At 42.1% G+C, this 17,528-nt stretch overlaps 1 protein-coding gene across 1 annotated transcript; it reads left to right on the plus strand.

The window, feature by feature from the left end:
- Window positions 1-15: 15 nt before the first annotated feature.
- On the plus strand, window positions 16-16,188 carry MRAP (melanocortin 2 receptor accessory protein). Its single transcript, XM_083841756.1, has 3 exons — window positions 16-677; window positions 5,733-5,832; window positions 13,772-16,188. The coding sequence occupies exons 1-3, from the start codon at window positions 572-574 to the stop codon at window positions 13,884-13,886; spliced, it is 321 nt and encodes a 106-aa protein (XP_083697882.1). The 5' UTR covers window positions 16-571; the 3' UTR covers window positions 13,887-16,188.
- Window positions 16,189-17,528: the final 1,340 nt, after the last annotated feature.

The following is a 17,528-nucleotide window of genomic DNA, read 5'->3' on the forward strand; positions in this document are numbered from 1 at the left end:
CCTGGTGCTTAGGCCCCGCCCCCTCCAGCCCCTGCCTTGAGGCAGCTCCAAAATGGCGGCCGGGGCAGGTCGCTGTGAGGGGGTTTCTGTACAGGGTGTGCCCCATGGGGCCTGGCGCGCTGCCCTCTGTCAGGGGGACCTTAAAATTCCTCTCTAAGCACACTGTGCCCAGAAATTCCCCCAACCAACCTCTTCCCCGTAGCTCCCCAGGGTGCCTCGTTGGTTTCTCAGTCTCCACGACCCCGTTGGCATGCGTCCATCCCATCCCCAGCCTGCTTGGCTGAGCGCTCCCCATGTCCCTGCCAGCCCCAGGCGTGCTAGGAACACCCTAACAGCCCTCCGGGGAGCGAGGGTCACGCCTGAAGGCGGCTGTCCCTCTTCTGTCAGGCGTCGATATCAATTTCTGCCAAGTGCTGTCCGGCACCAAGGCAGTCCTTGAGCTGCGGGGTGATTTACACAGGCATTGCTTACGCAACCTCTTTCTGAGGGCGCTGAAGCACAATGAGGGGAAAAAAAAAAAAAAAAAAGTATTTGGTTGGAGTACTGAGCTGGTTTAAAATGCACTCCCGACATGGCCAACAGAACCAACTCGTCTGAGTACTTTTGGTCCTATGAGTATTACTGGGACTACATAGACCCGATCCCAGTGGATGGAAGGAAGCTGAAGGTTAATAAATGTAAGTACTGCTGAGCGGTAGGTGCCGATCCAGCACAGGAAAAAACAGCGGGCAGAATGTTGCAGAGCTTGTCGCCCTGACTTGATTTTGCTTCTTTGTAAGAAAGAGTTATGTGTACGTGGTCTGTATGGACTGCGTGCCCAACTGCCTTACCTGCGCTGTGCCCCAACAGCACTTACTGCTAGCAGTGCAGCTCTTTGCTGTGCCTCACAGTGCTTCAAACTGTAAGGCTGCTGATATTAACTCTTATTTAGAAGGACAGATTATTTTTAACCATTTGCTAAGTGTAAACCTTATGCTGTGCAAACCTGTAGTGTGGGGTGTGAGCTACCTGCTTGCTGCTCCCAGAAAAGTTGACTGCATGAGCACAGTTTTTTGTAAGACTACCCTGTTTTGTCTTGGGACGTACGGCTTATATTACAACTGATAAATATTTAAAACCTTGGTAAAGGAAGACGTTTGTGTTTCCACTAGCCAGGAACAACAAGCTGAAAATATATTCTATTGTTTTTCCTCCTGTGATTTACTGCTACTGAATTGTAAGATGAAGTAGTAATATACGTTATCATCTAAACACTTGTTGCCATGAAAGCTGATTCTGCTGGATTTAGGAGTTTATTTTCAAAGTGCCTAATGTGACATAATATTCTCTGAATTCAGCTAGGGACAGCTAATTCAATTTCATACTTGGTTTTGCACAATAGCATAGCGATGTATTTTTGCTATTAAGTCAATTTTTTTCTAATGTAACTGCGTTGGTTTGGGTTTACTAAAATAAAATCAGTTGTGTCATGAGGGATTAACTTAAACAGTTATAGCTGGATGGATTGATGAAGATCGGGAAGAATATATAGGCATGTTTAAGCCACTAAGGCTGTGGGCAATGCTGTCCTGCGATTCCTATCAAGTCTCTCCCTGTGGTTGTATCCTTGTCTGAGTGATACAGCTGTGGGCTTTACTGGTCCTTATTCAGTTAACTGAAGAAAACTGCAACTACATGGGTATGGTAGTCACTGCCTCTAGAAAAGCTTTTTTGTCCGCTCTGATGAGCTTAGCATTTATTGCCTCCAACTTTTGGTACCAAAAGTAACATACCTTAAATAAGGTGGTGTAAATATCCACAGCCCTCCGTATATAAAATCCTGCTCTAGAATACTGCAGAGCAACATTTGGTGCTGCTGGGAACAGGCAGGTTATGAGCAGCTTTACACCACTTTTCTAATTCTCGTAATTTTAAAGTTACGGCAGATAATTGCCCCCAGATTGCTCCAGGAAACCTCTGAAATGCCAACTATAGCAGGCTGTAAGTCCCCTGTATGTGGCTGGCTTAGCAGAATTCAGGAATCTCAACTTTTTTTTTTTTCCTCATTAATATCATGTTTTTAACATATGGAGTCCCTGATAGATAAGAGGCGTGGAGTTTGTGTTGCAGCATTTCCCTCCATGGTCATTTATAGGATATTTCTCTTTACCCAGCTGCCTGTTTTCTTGAAACTTGTAGAAGTTTTGCTTCTGTGAGAAGATGCTCCCCGTCTGTTAAATTTAATTGAAATTCATCGATAGTTTCATAGAGGAAATCACCACATACCTATTTGAGTGCTTATGAGTGATCTCATAAGCCTTATTTCAATTAAAAACAAAACAACAACAACAAAACAGAGTAAACCATTCTCTTACTGATTTTTTTTGTATTCGTTCTCTCACCCTGAAGACAGAAGGAAGTCTGACACCTGTCAGGTCTTTTTGTATTCTGAGGAGGTGACTTATGTGACCATACTTTGTGTTTACACATCCAATCTGCTCCTTCAGCATCTTCAGCTCATTGACTGAATAACAAAGGAGTGGAGGCCTCCCAGATATAAAATCTACTACAAGTTCCTACAGCTGATGGTTGAACAATGGAGGAAGAACATTGTGAATGAAGACCTCTACTGACCAAAAAGCAGCAGGCAGAGATCATGCCCTGTTAGGCACCAAGAAAATTGCCCTTAGGCTCAGCATTGAGAAACAAATCTGCAGGAAACCAGGCTTCCGTATTTCAGCTGCCCATCTCCCAGCCAAAGAAGAAGAAGAAAGAGGAAATAGTATGGTGTGGGATATACTATTTTTCTTCTCTGCAGGCTAATGTTAAGGCAATTTGTGTCCCCTGGGGCGGCTGCTTATGTAAGGTATTTCTAGGCTGCGTGCCAAAATGGAGCTCTGCTCCGTGATTTGTGACTTTAAAAAGCCCACGTTGGCTGTATCAATTTCTAAATTACAAATGTTGGGTTTGGTTTCCTGATAGGCAGGGAAGTTAAACTGATGGTTTGGGGGTTTTGTGCTTCCTATAAAAACAGACATTTTTCCATGTCAGCGGTCCAGGAGGAATGGACACTGCGTCATCTTAGTACTTTTATTCTTCCTTCTCCAAATACCATTGGGACAGCAAGCTATAATAATTTTGCAGCTGGTTAGTTTCTTCCTTGCTTTGAGTAAAAGGGCTCGTCAAGCAATGAAGATACTTCGTAGGTTTTCCCGTCTTTACAAAATCTTTACGTTCATATATTTTCAAAAACTGCTGTTGGATTATTGTCTTCATGTGCTTGGAACTCTGTAAACAAACTAGATTAAGCAAATCCTTGCCTTTTGTGCTGAAGATGAAATGTGATAATTTCTCCTTAGATAGGGCCATAAACATACCAAGTTTGGCAAAATGTGTGATATCTCTAGTATTAAAATATCCACTGGCTTGACGTTCCAGAGGGCCTCTGGCGATCGACTGCAATGGGACTTGAGCACTTGTTTAGGTGCATTGCAGAATCAGCCCAAATAGATTACACATTTGTCATAACCCTTGGGATGGAATGATAACTCCCCAATTCTATCTTGCCCTATATTTTTTTTTATTTAATGTAAAACAGAGTCCTGAATCTCTGCACTTTCTTTCCTCTGTTATGTGGCCTGTCCCTGAAGCATGGTGAGAACATGTTTGTCTCTTGAAAATGAGCCTAAATCCAGCTATAACGACTTGGTCTTGCTTTCTGTTAGTAGCATTGTGCACTTCTATCTATTTTGAATAAAAATAATAAAAAGCTTAATTGGCCCATGAACTAATTTGATATTTAAAACATATACACACCCATACAAAAGGTGACTGTAAAAGTTAGCAGTCGAAGAGCTTTTTATAGATTGTTAAAATATGTTATCCCAGTTCAGAAAAATCCTAATTGCAAGGCTTTAAAAACAGTCAGGAAGTTTCTGTTTATCCCTCGTGAGTTCAAATTTCCCCTGAGATCTGAAACAAATTCAATTAGCTTCAGTGAATTCCATGGATCATACTAAAACTGCTCTTAAAAGATGAAAATAAAATAGCTTTGGTATGGAGTGCTATAAATTCCAGCTCTTCACTTCTGTCCACTTGGCTTTGAGCACTTAAATACTGAGCTTTTCAAAATATTCCTGGATCATGAGCTTTTTGGTTTTGGTTTAGTTTTTTTAAACGGAAGTCAACAATTCTCCCTTGAGGAGCTGGGACTGGCCAGTAGCACCCAGTCACTGTCTCCCCTAATTTTTGGAAGAGTAGGACAGAATATTTGCCCTCACATCCTAACTTACCTTCCTCTGAATTAAAGCTCAGGAAAACTTTGTTTAAAAGAGGGAGCATAAAATAAGCTGATGCTCCAGAAGTCATTTTGCACGTTCTCATTTCTCAGTAGCCCAGCCAAAATTCAGCTCTCTGATAAGACTTCCGCTGGGTCAGCTCTAGTTTAAGGTTTAAAGGAGCTAGAATCACTCCCCCTAATCTCTTGGTGGCTCTGATGACAACACGTTCTGAACTTTTTCACAAAGAAACACCTAATCAAACATACTGGACCTGTTTCAAAGAACATGAATGTTTTTTGTCCTTTGAGATAGAAGATTTATTTTATCCTGGTCAATATTTGTCTCTGGAGTCAATGACCCTTCTTTTTCACCTCAGTCTAAGTGGGTAGCCAGTGATGAATTCAGGGCATTTCTCGGCTTGTGCCCTGCCCAACACCCAGCCTTTCCAAGGCTTTAACTGGGAAGTTCACCACTGCTCTGATCCCAGGAAGGAGCATTTTGAACCAGTGACCAAATGTGCTACTGGGGCAGGAACAGATTCATCCCATATAATAGCAAGCCCATAACTGAGGCAGTAATTTCAGTAATTTTTCCTTAATTCCCTAATCCATTAAATTCATTCATTTCCTTAATTCATTAAGGACCAGCTCCCAAAACTGTTTCTGAGCCCCATTTGCACTATTTTTTTTCTTTCACTAATTTAAAAAACAAACAAAAACAAGTTTTCATCTGGATCGGAGATAGCAGCAGCGGCAGGACCTTAGGTTGGTTTAAACCAATTCTGAACACGTACTTCAGTGCTAGGAATCCACTTACTTGTTCCTTAAAGAAACCAGTCCTGGTGAAGTAGGCTTCATTTTGAACAATTTCATGATGATGACAAGTATTACAGCTGGACAGGGGACAGTCCACAGTCTCTTCCACTGGACTGTTGTGTTAGGAGTGCTTTTCATCATGCTTTCCTGTGTGAAAGTCCAATATTTCTTAGTAGAAAATATTTTCAAAGCTAGAATTCCCTCCCTAAAAGCATCCTCTTAAGGGTCACGTGTAGTACCTTTTCACTGGAGGGCACGATATGGCTATACACGGAGCAGCAGCAGCTCAGTCTTGAGTGCAGCACTGCTGACAGCACTGTGGTTTTGTACAAGGAACTGTGTTCCCTGCAAACAGCCAAAATGGAAAAACATCCTAAGTACTCAGGATTACCTTTCAAAAATATGCATAGTCCTAGTCACCATCACACTTACTCCATTTTTTCCAGCCTTTCCCCAGCCCTGGCCATATACTCTCACAATAAATTGTTAGGAGGCTCTTAAGACTTTTAGCAAATTGGCACTCGCACTCCCCTCTCTCAGGGGCTTAATTAAGTTGAATTAGTTCCATGACACACCTTTCTTACAGATCATAAACTATATTGCTGCATTTTGCATTTGCTGTGTTACCAGTGACAGAATTACTGTGTTGTGTTCACAGATTCTATTGTCATAGCCTTTTGGGTTGGACTTGCTGCCTTTGTGATGTTTCTTTTCCTTATTTTGCTGTATATGTCCCGCTCTGGATCAAGTCCAGTAAAGTAAGTACAATCAGAAGTGAAGTAAGTATATCTAAGTGTGATAAAACTATCTGCATGAAACATTCATTCGCTGCTTCGAATGATCCAGCAATTACATTCAACGTTTATAATTGCACACCGAGATGACACTTGTTATTATTTGCTTTGAGTGTCTCTCAACCCACTGCTATTCACTGTTGGTATTAATCACCTGGATAAAAATATGAATTCGTAACTGTTGGGGTTTGCTGATGAGAGAAAGATGGGGGAACAGTAAAGCACAAGGATGGGCAGAGAAGTCCGGTCTGCTTGGTGTGTTGGCAAACAATACACATTTTACTTACGCCAGCTATCAAGGTTGTGTATTGTAAGAGTGTCTGCTTTACACACAGAATGAGAGAGTACCCCACATAAAGCACACCCAGGAAGGAAGTGGGAATAATGATGGTAAAGTAGGTGAACATGAGCTCCCAATGCAATCCTGTAAGACTTGATTAAATTAAGAGAAAACTTACTAGTGAGATCACAAAGGTAATAATACTATGTGTGGCATTGCTTAGACCATTCCAAGAATACTGTACGTATATTAGAATACACTCTTTAAAGGGGGGTTTAAAGAAATTGGGAAAAATTGGGGAAAAAAATTGAGATCCAGAAAATGTATCCTACAGTGAGAGAAATATACTCAAATCAATTAGTTTCTCAAGGAGCAGCGGCTCCAGGATGCTCATTATGAACTATCTGTTTCTATCTTTAGAACAGCTTTTAGTGTCCAAGAGCCCCATGATAACAATCAAAGGGTACAGTGCGGTAAAGTATTAAAATGTAATGGCTGGAAGCTGATGCTACTCAAGCTCAGAGGTACCGCATGTTTTATCTGAGGGCAATGACTCACTGGAACAATTTAGAGTGGTATATTAAGTTGGTTGTGATTAATTCTTTTTTTACTTGATGACTTAATATCTGAAAAACACACAGTTGTATTCATCCCAAAATTACTGTGAGGAGTCAATGGGCTAACGCTCTGTGTCCTGTTGTGCAGAAGCGTCTTTCATGCCTGAAATAAGTGAGTGGCTCACTCCCTAAATACTTTAAAGTTATTGGAATTTAAATTAACTCTGTGAAAATACTGATGTATCACTCTCTGAAGATCTAGGCTTATTTCCTATTCTTTTCATGTTTTGCAAATCCTGGCAATAAGTCTGGCAGTACCTTCCTTCCCAAAGGTGGCCCATATCTGAACTGCTGTCCTTCAGCATAGTAAGCCCCGGGTAAAACTACAAACACACTTACTCAGAGGCAATATTAATCATTTGGAAACGTACTTGTGAAATGACTTGAAGCTCCTGCCAACCACGAGCACGTAGCATTCACAATACCAGTCAGCTTAGGAGTGAAACAGCACGGAGCACAGTCCAACTGGGTTTTTTCTTGGGCCAGAATCTCCTGGAATTAGCCTCAGGCCGTTTCCCTGCAATTAATGCTTACAGGTGCCATTCTGTTACTCTTACCTTTGTAACTTAATTGAAATTTCAGTAGAAGTACTATTCACCTAATGGTGAGTTAAAACAGAGTTGGTTTTAAGCTAGTGAGTAGCCCCATAAAGCATGACGATAATTTTCAGGCTCAAAGAGTGTGTGCAGTACATGTAGCTCTGTAGAAGGACATCTAGATTTACAGGGAGATCCCAGATGGGCATGTTAGTGTCAGCCAGACTGTTTTTTACAGCTTGGCTTGACAAAACAAGGAAATATCCACCAGTGGCAGATAGGTGGAACAGCTAACCTGTTTTAGTAGAGTATTTCTACCCAAAGCCTCCATGGCTGAAAAGAGACTGAGTAAAACCCCCACTGGACAGGTATGTCCCCAGTCCTCTAGAAGATTACAGACCCTGTCCTGTGAAGAATGGGGTAGGGGCTGCACAGGTACCTGTAGGGGATGTGCCCGATGCAGACGCAGTGCCCACCGATGTGCAGCACCCGCGTGCTGAGTGGGAAGGTAGTTCTAACGCTGCCTGTCAACTTGAACTTTGTCTAAGGACAGGTTTCTGTTTGCAGCTTTCTACATTTGGTTTACTTTGTTTGCTGCTGGGTTTTCTGGCAAACACGTTTTATGCAAACAGGGATGCATTTGCCCGCTGCTCCTCCTAATCTGATCAGGACACAGAAAATTCAGCTCAGCAAATTAGGCAGAGGTTCAAGATTAGGTCACAAACAAGCAGAGGGAAGCAAGAGTATAATATGGCAGTAAAAAAAAAAAGGAACACTAATAGTCTAATTTATTGGCACCCTAAGGCCTCTGGCATGCTCACAAAAGGTAACAGCAACAATAAAAAAGGCAACTTGCCCAAATAAACCACAAAGCAGGAGGCAAGCTAATAATACAAGAAACACATGGAAATGGACATAAAATTACACGGTAACACAGGCCTGTTCCCATTAATTTTCTGTTACTGAAAAAAGTGGCAGAAGTCTGTACACATGAATATCTCGGTGTGTTCAGAAGACTTTTTTTAGAAGTATCTTTTTTAAATCACTTTTATATTATGTTACTGAATTAAACGCTGGGCTTACAAATACCCATCTTCACCCCCAGTATGTTCAGTCTTGCCCATTGAAAGAGCTGTTGAAGGAGGTTTTGTGGAAAGCCCAGGAATCATTAATGGAAAGCAGTATTGGATGAGGTTTGCTTAGGGCTTTAAAGCATCCTGTCTTATCATTTTTCTATGCTTGAAATACACTGAAAAAAAAATAAAAATAAAAATTTAGGACTGAAAAAATTATTAAACACTCCAAGTTTGCCTTTTTTTGGATTGAATTCTATTTGTTTTCTAACCACCTACTCCAATTACTCTTCTCACCATTCCAGCAATAAAACATAGTGAAATGCCTGAAAAAAATATCTTTCTGTTAACTTCCACCATCCTCCCCTTTCTTCTTCTTTTTCTGTAATCCATTCATTATCCTTGGCGTGAATATCAACTATATTCAGTACAGATATCTCCTTACTTTTTTGCCATGATAATTGTGACACCTTCACCTAACAAATGTACATGTACGTCACTGGTCAAGGCTGGGGAACTTTTACCTTCACAGTTTCTGTGCTCGTCTGTCTCTCTGTCAAACCCAGGGGCATGTAGGACGTTATGTTCTGTTTCAGCTTGCTCAATTGCTTGGTGAAACAAGCATGCTTTCACATCTGAACATTTATAGGAGCGTATCTTCTTGCTTTCACTTGTCCTCAGCTGACCGTCAAGTAAACCCCTACTGCCCTAGGTCAACTGTCTTTATTGTCAGCTGGATCTCTGTGGAGCCCCTGAAGATTATATTTTGGCCTTGTACGACATGCAGTGATCATTTCTCTTCTACCACTGTATTTGCTGATGTCTTAATATGTTGGCAAGGCTATGACATCTGCCACAGGATAGTCTGCTGACTTTTAGCTGCATATCCGTACACAAAAGAAGTCAAAGTGTCTTCCAAAAGCCATATGCAATGACTAGATCTACTTATTCTACAGCATAATCCTTAGATGCTGAGAGGTCCCGGACCCAAAGCTGAGGTCTGATTGCACCACAGTCTTCTCTACAACACAAAATGGTTTGGTGCCAAGTCAGATGAGCAAGCTCAAGAGAGGGGCGAGGGCTGATCCTTGCAAGACAGCTGCAAGAAAGAATCCATGTCCCAGTCCCTTTTGTCACCGTTATGCCATCCCTACAGAAAGAAAGAAAAAAAACGGTTTGGGACTAATTATTTCAGATTCTTCAGCATGCCAAGGCAGTTACCACGCTATTGTAATCAAGAGCCAGCACTAACATTTGCATCAGCTATATTTCTTACCATCCAAAAGGTATATCCAAATGACATATATGGTTCTGTTCTTATGAATATTTAGTGATACAGAAAATAAGGTTAGTGGCTGGAGACAGCTCCCACTGGAGGCTAGAACGTGATGCAGTGAAAGAGGGCAGGGAACGCGCCTTCCTAGTCCTCTTGGGGAAAACCTGTGTTCCCATGCCTTTCACTGGAGGCCATGCATCCCTGACAGCCGGACTGAGGCTGCTGTGGACATCCAAAGTCTTCAGACAACCACTTGCCTCCCAGACAGTATAATGTAGGGGGGAAAAAAGGGAAGATCTGCGTATCTCATCCCTTATCAACATTTCTTGCTGTCATGGTAGCCTCAGAAGGGGACTCTACCAAGTGGCTCTGGACTCCTTGGCAGCATGAGCCTTGCTGAGTCTTGCAATAAGAAACCTGACTCAGTGTTTAGACATTTTTCCCCCCAACTTCAACCAAATTTTATCCAATATTGCTGGGGCATACGATAACATAGTTTCAGGATCCCTCTTGCCAGACAGAGATGTGTGATTTGGCTTTAAAACGCTTGTTCTGCAGCCAGCTTTTGTCTCAGTTTGCAGGTGAGGGTTTCCTTCACGGACAGACAGATAACCACTGATTTGGTGGACAGACTGTACAATGTCCGTGTGCTCTTTCAATTTTCTGCTCCATCCAGATCAATTGCAACAGCTGCTTCATTCCTGGAACCGGGGAACTAATTTGGATATTTGACAGCTCAGGGGTTTTGATCTGTAGGATAAAAAAAAAAAAAATCTGTGGTAATATCCTAGATCTCACGAGGGCAGATAATTTCTCCTTTTTATTTTTTTTATTTTTTTAAAAAAATATATATCTTCAAGATTGTAATACTCATTAGTGAACAACATACCCACTCTCTCTCTCTTACAATAACAAAAAGTACCTATTCCTGTAAACAAAGACAGCCAACCTGATACTCAAGGTGCCAGTTTATATTCCTTCTGGTGACAGTAAGAAGTGTCGTAGCTCTACTTGGCCATGCCACCTTGTCTTTGGGGAGAGGGTTCTTAATAATACCACTGTAAGAAGATCATCATGAGAGGTACTTCTCTGATAAAGCAGGTCATGCTCTGCTCCCGTTCTCTGCTTTCTTCAGCCCTTTCTTCCCTATCTTTAGGACAGCTAAATCTTTAAAGCTGGCTTCCCATATGCAGTGTTCCTGGGGATCTATCCCAAATTCTCCCCAGTACAGTTTCTCAAACAGCAGATAATAAACTTTGTTTTCCTCAAGCCTCTGGTTTCAAGGGATAAAGCTGTCTTTCACGCCTCCATCATTAGGAGAACTTTCTCTTCTCATGCTGACAGAACCAGATCCTTTTCATGTGAGGAGCTGTCAGACCCGGAGGAGCACAGGCTGTTGAAATGGTTAGCGATGAGCTGTCAAAGCTGGTTACAAGACTTCAGTCTTCAGAACTCAAATTACAGGGTCTTCACAGAGCAGCATTCCCGCTCCTGCCATCAACGGCTGACCACCTGGAGCACGCTCCGCACCTCTTGGCAGGCACCATGGCACCGGAGAGTCCCGTGACAGTCTGATGTGACGCTGGTACGGTGGTGCTGATGTTGCTCAGGGGGAACTAACCTCCAAGTGAAAAATAACAGTCTGGGGTCTTGTTTAGCACCAGCCACTGCCTGCGTGTGTGTGTGAACTCAGACAGGAAGAGAGGTTGCTTACCAGTAGTCGGTGTCCTTCCAAAGATCTCATGCATGATTGCTGTGGACAGACCAAACTATACTAAATATATGAATATTTGGAATTATAGGATAGTACTCCAGGCTTTCAAAGATAAGTCTGTCTCTAGAAGTCCATAAATACAGAATATTAATTCTACTTTGTTTTGTTTTGTTTTTTTCTTAATATCTCTAGCTTTTCTATGCTGTCACAATTTGTCATTTTTAGGGAGAGATTCTGAAAAATCTGCAGTTCTCAGTGAAGATTATTATTGCCAGGAATGAGGCTTTAAAATTAATTTTGTTTGAATAGGTCCATCTTACCTGGCTGCCCAGTCTGTACTATATCATCATAGACTCATTGAATATATGACTGTTTGCTCTTCCTTGTATCGTTGTATCTTGATCTGCAGCTTTCTTTCAGAGTGATTTTACAGGTACTTCCAGATCACTGGTAAAATGCCGAGCTGCATCAGGTGCCTATGGAGCCTGGCCTGAAACATCCACGGTGATCATTCTCCAGTTACTCTTTGAGCAGCCTAACTCACTTAACACCTGTTTAATGGGTTTTGGGCATACTTCTTTTTAAAGAAATCAGTACAGAATATTACGTTGAATGCCTTGCTGCAGTTCAAATAGCTCACATACGTGCAACTACCTTTATCTTCCAAACGGTATTCCCCTAAAGAAATGAAATCAGACATGTTTCACTGTACTTGTCTTTCTATAAAACCACACTGCTGGGAATTACTTTTTGTTTGTCCCTTGAAATACTTGTTCAGTTGTACCTTATCTTAGTTTTAATTCAATTATTTTGCCTGGAGCTGAGGTCGGTTGCACTGGCTTGTAGTGACCTGGCTTGACCAGTTCACTCTCTTTGGGTACTGGGACACCAGGGCCCTTCCATCAAATTTCATCTCATCAGATTTCTTCACTGTTCCAAGGATGGTTAAAGATTAACAAGAGCCAGCCAGAGCTCTCCTCAGACAGTTTGCAGGTCTCTGGGATGCAAGTTCTCCCACTGATTGAAGAATATGGATAGCTAGCTGATGATGCTTAGCTGCTTAATGGACTGGAAAGAAAGCATCCCGTTTTGGTAAGAGTATTTTTGTATTGCTTCTGTCAATCAGAGAGAAGAGAGATCTCTTGAGTATGCCTGCATCACATCAAAGCAAACTTCAAGTCTGCCTGCCTCCATCCCATGGTGGGCCTGTTGCTGAGACTTTGGGGTTTTGTTTTATTTATTTTTTTAATTACTGTAAAGCAAAATCCCTGCTGCGTTAGTTTTGTCAGGCACAGATATTTTAAGCTTTTATAAGTAATTAATATAAATTTGAAGTTACAAAGCTGATATTTTCCTTCCTCCAAATTATTCAAAATAATTATTTCCCTTTTCATCCCATTAACTTTATTTTGCCTTTTAGATTTTGTTACATTTGTCTAACCACTGAAACAAACATAACTTTTAGTCAAAGATCCCCTCTTTCTTGTCTGTTAATCTGTAGCACCAGGACATGGATAAGACTTTTCAAAAAATTTCCATTTTCACTGGCACTTCTGGGTTACGTTTTTCTTCTCAATGTAATTTTCCTCCCCACCTTTGAATCCCTAAGAATATAGTAGTAGTTGGGACCATCCTGTGTTTAGCCATACAGAATGGAATTTACTGCTTTTAGTCCAAAGCTTATCTGCCATTTATTTTTTAAGGGTGAAGTTTGGGAAGCTGCTGGGAAGAGGAGACAGGGTGTGCTCTACTGTTCTCATATCATCATCCCCTACACCCCACCACTAACTTGATTTTTTGGGCAGAACCATACATCTTTGCCCTGTTATTTGCATGCTGAAATTTTCCCACTACCCTTGTCTTACCTTCTCTTTCTTGCTCAGATCCCCATCCCTCCTTAGACTGCCTTTTCCCAGTTCTAGTGTCAGGGAACCTCTCCCAGATGTCACACATCCCTCTTGCTCTTGCACTCAATTTACACATCACTCCTAACCCCCTTCCTTTCCAGGACCAGCCGTGAGAGGTCCCTTCATTCTTGCTACAGAACAAGTCATAGCAAAGTTTCTGGTTTCCTCTTTAAAAATCCAGCTAAAGAACTGGATCAAGGGCTTAAGGGCTGGACTGAAGGTCACATGCTGAGTGAGGGAGTTCACCAAATGTGGCTCACAGCTCACAATTTTGCTGTTGGTCATACTCCATTTGCAGGTAAGGACATAATTCTGATGGTGGATAAAGAGGGCTGAAGTCCAGAAGCAACTCTCATGCTGGCTTCAATGTTTTTGAGTTGGAAGAACCATCATCTATATTTTTAAAACATTAATAATGTACTTGCTTATGAAATTGCTGCTATCTATCTTCCAAGCTATGGTTGCTGATAACAGCACTTTTTTTTCTTTCCATGTTACAGACAGGTGATTGTAGGGAACCAGGCAGAAGAAAGCAGTTCCAACAGCGAACAGCCTCATTGCGATGACCTCAGCAGCCCATACACAGACGCAGTTGCTCCTGGAACACCTAACTAACTCCCTTTCAGATGAAACTGGTATTCATGGAAGTATCTCAGCCTGAGCTAAAACTGGAACGGGTTAAACAAAAACAGCTGGACAGTCCTCCTGACTGTAGAGAAGATTAGCTCCTTAAGCTGCAGCTGAATTAGTTCAGGAAAAGAAGAAAAAAAAAAAAAGATGTCTTTCAACAAAGACCCAAACTGAAAAACCCTGGATGCTTAAAAGGAAGCACTAACCACTGTATTGGAGCAATGTTGCTGCAGTTGCCTCATTAGAACATTTTAGATTCTGATGATGCTGACTGCAAAATTTCTCTCTCTTAAGTAAAGATTCAAAATTTTCTTTCAATTACAAGGTGCAAAGGGTGTGCTGTCCACTGAGTGATTCTCATTAACACCCATTTGGCTGAGAGCAGATTTGCTCCTCCAGCAGAAAGTGTATAGCAGTTACGCTTCACGTCCTGCAAAGAGTCCTGCTTTGCTTACCTGAGCGCACACGGAGCCCTCTTATCCTCAGGGGTGTCTGCAGGATCAGCCTTCACTTGGTTTTCTTGCTGTGAAAGAAACCACCAGCACATCGATCGGGCAACACAACAAACATTGTTTATAGTCACAGTGTCAGAAGTCATCTATTTCTGGCTCTGTCCTCAGCTCACAGTCTCATCAATTGCATCTTAGAGACACCTCCACTTGGCCATCCTCTGAAAAATAAGCAATAACGTCAAGTGCAACATCAACAATAAAACTTTGCTTTTGGAAGGGTTACATTTTGCTCCACCGTCTTAAAGCTCAGCAGTTCCCTCAAGGATAGAATATGCTTTGTATTTATTTTCCTATTGCAAAAATATATATGTATTCGAGTTAGTTAAAAATTATTAAAACACTGGTTAGCTATAACAGCCTTAAAAAAGCTAATGGCAGCATTCATTATCTCAAGTGACTGTGTCTTACTGAAAAAACTCTTTAGCTTTACCAATTGCCCAGAAATAAAGTTTTGCTGCTAATAGCCAGTCCCCTTTTGCTTTCTCTTGGAATGGCAGGTGACAAAGAAACTTAAGACTGAACAGTCTCGAAATGGTATCTTAGGGCTACAACAAGCACAGCACTGCGATTGCGGAGTTGAGCTGTGGAAGGCAGCGAGGGCTGGAGTGGATAAAAGACCCCACAGAGAGCTGCTGGGCTGAGGACCACACAAAATTCTTTTGAAACTTGAGGAAAAACTTAGAAATTTCACCTCGCCAAGCAGGCAGCCAAACCTCCTCCAGTGAAGCACTGCCAGAGCGGCCGTACGCTGCGCTGGGAGCGTGGGCTGCGATGTTACCAGAGAGTGGGTGGCTTGGGCTGTGGTAAAAAAGCCTCAAACGCAAGAGACAGACGAAAACACCAGGCATATATTTGTGTTGTGTGTTGGTTTTTTTAAAAAAAAACTCCAATTTTTTAAATCTTTGAGGTAAACACTTCTGCAGTTTGCTTTTTGAGCAAACCGACAACCACTTTGGTTAGGCATGGAATCCTATCAAGGCTTCAAGTCTACCAGGTCACGGACAGGTGGAAGAAATGAGGGAAGACTGCAGGAACTGAAGACACTACATGGACAGAGATGTGTCAGAGAGCCAAAGGTTTCCATCAGCCAACTTGGATGGCCACAACAGCCTTCCCCACCTCTCAGATACGCTTACTTCTTGCTGCTTCCCATAGGACACACAAATAACATTGGTGGTGAAAGCCAGACTACCTTCTGTTTAGCAACAAAGCTCCCACTGACTTAAAGGAGGGGAGAATTTCTCCCTGGTCAGCACCAGCTGTCCCACTGCAAGTTGAAGTCCCTTAGCCCCGCTGGAATCACACCAGGAGCTTAAGAAGACCTCACCATCTCAACTCATTTTCCTCCTCAGGGTTGCATCAGCCCTGATCTAGAAATCCTCTCCAGCAGCAGGACTGCACGGCCTCGTGGTGCCATCGGCTCCATCCTCCTCCTCGCTGGCTCGTGACAGGCCCCACACCTGCCTCTCAAGAACCTCATTTCCACAGATGGTTTCCAAGGGGATTTCTGAAATGTGCTGATGCTCCCATTCGTAACGAGGAGTGTGCTTGCAGGAGGTGCACTGGAATATGTATGTGGTACGTAACCACAGAAAAGGGTGTTATTTTTTTTTCCTATAAAATTATCTGGAAATGTTCACAATGGCTTGGGAATTAAAAGAGATTACGATTACAGCTTTTATTTTATAAATACAAGATAACTTACAGGTGAAACAAATCAGCCATGGAAGGCATGTAGTATAAGGTATATAAATAGTATTAAACAATAAGCAAAATGCAAGCCTATCTTAAAATGTCTAACTTGGGAGGAGGGGAGAGAAATGCATTTCTTGCTGTGACATTTCCATGTACGCTCATTTCAAGGCCCTTTCAGTGCTCTGCTGTTCCCGGTAAGTACATTTGTTTCCCCTTCCCCCAGACTCCTCAGTTAACAGAGGCCTTCCCTCTCTAGCCTTCAGCATCCTCACCCTGTTGAAATGCTGCACCCATCAGCCAGCAAGGCATGACCCAAATCACCTCATGCTGCAGGTTCAAACAGTTGACGACCATAAAAATCCTACCCCAAAATGCACTGTGTCCCCCCAAGACATGACATGAGCAACTGAGCCCAGCTGCTCACAGTATGTGAAGTCCTTCCAGCACATCAGACATATCCTCACCTGCACACCAGCACCGTGGGGCTGAGATCCACTTAAACCCTGAGCCCCACCTGCACTCAAACCTGCAGGTACCTTCTGTACACCCCGTACCTCAGGAAGCAACGTGTCTTTGGGGTTGTTGCTTTCACCAACTTCTTGTCAATTTTGAGAAAAAGGCTTAAAAGGCCTGTCCTCGTGATGACTTCGGTGAGGGCAGACCGCTGGGCCCACTGCAGCGCGCACTCAGCTTTCACCTGCATGGTTCTCATCACAAGGACATCGAAGCGAATAACTTGCACTAAGCTGTATAAACTCCTTGTTTTAAAACACAGGCCCATACATGGGGCAAGTTTTCCACTTCTGAATCCTCTGCAATTTATTTTATTCAAGCTTAATTCTTTAATACAATGACTCACCGTGTAATTTATTAAAATGAATTTTGAGTATGTTGGCAGTAATTCACACACAAATAATTCAACTGCTAACCATCTGTTTTTTTAAAGATATTTGACCATTATTTCCTGAACGACTCCATAATAGTCTTTTAATTGCTACATTACTACAATGAAGCTCACAGAAGCAGTGAGAGATTAAGCCATTTCTAAAAGTTCCCACATGCAGAGCTACATTGTTCTTACTGATAAGCAGATATGAGCTATATATTTTTTACATGAGAGGCTGGCAGCTTTAAATTGTCAGCCTATTTACATTATTTTTGCTTCCAAAACAACCACAAAAAAGTGTATGAACAATACTCTTCTCCAACCTTGAATATCTTAATAACAGCAATATTGGAGATACTAACAAAACACTGGAAGCCAGGGAGAAAGTAATCAATCAATACTGTTCTTTCTGAACATTTAAGGCTATCAGAAGACCATCATTTAAATATGCAGCCTTATGGCAGACTCAAATGTAATTACTCTGCATTTACATGCACTACTGTAAAGAGCATACTGACACGTCTGGCCCTAGGT

The sequence above is a fragment of the Anser anser genome (genome assembly GCF_964211835.1).
Source record: "Anser anser genome assembly, chromosome: 1".
In the NCBI taxonomy this organism is placed as follows: domain Eukaryota; kingdom Metazoa; phylum Chordata; class Aves; order Anseriformes; family Anatidae; genus Anser; species Anser anser.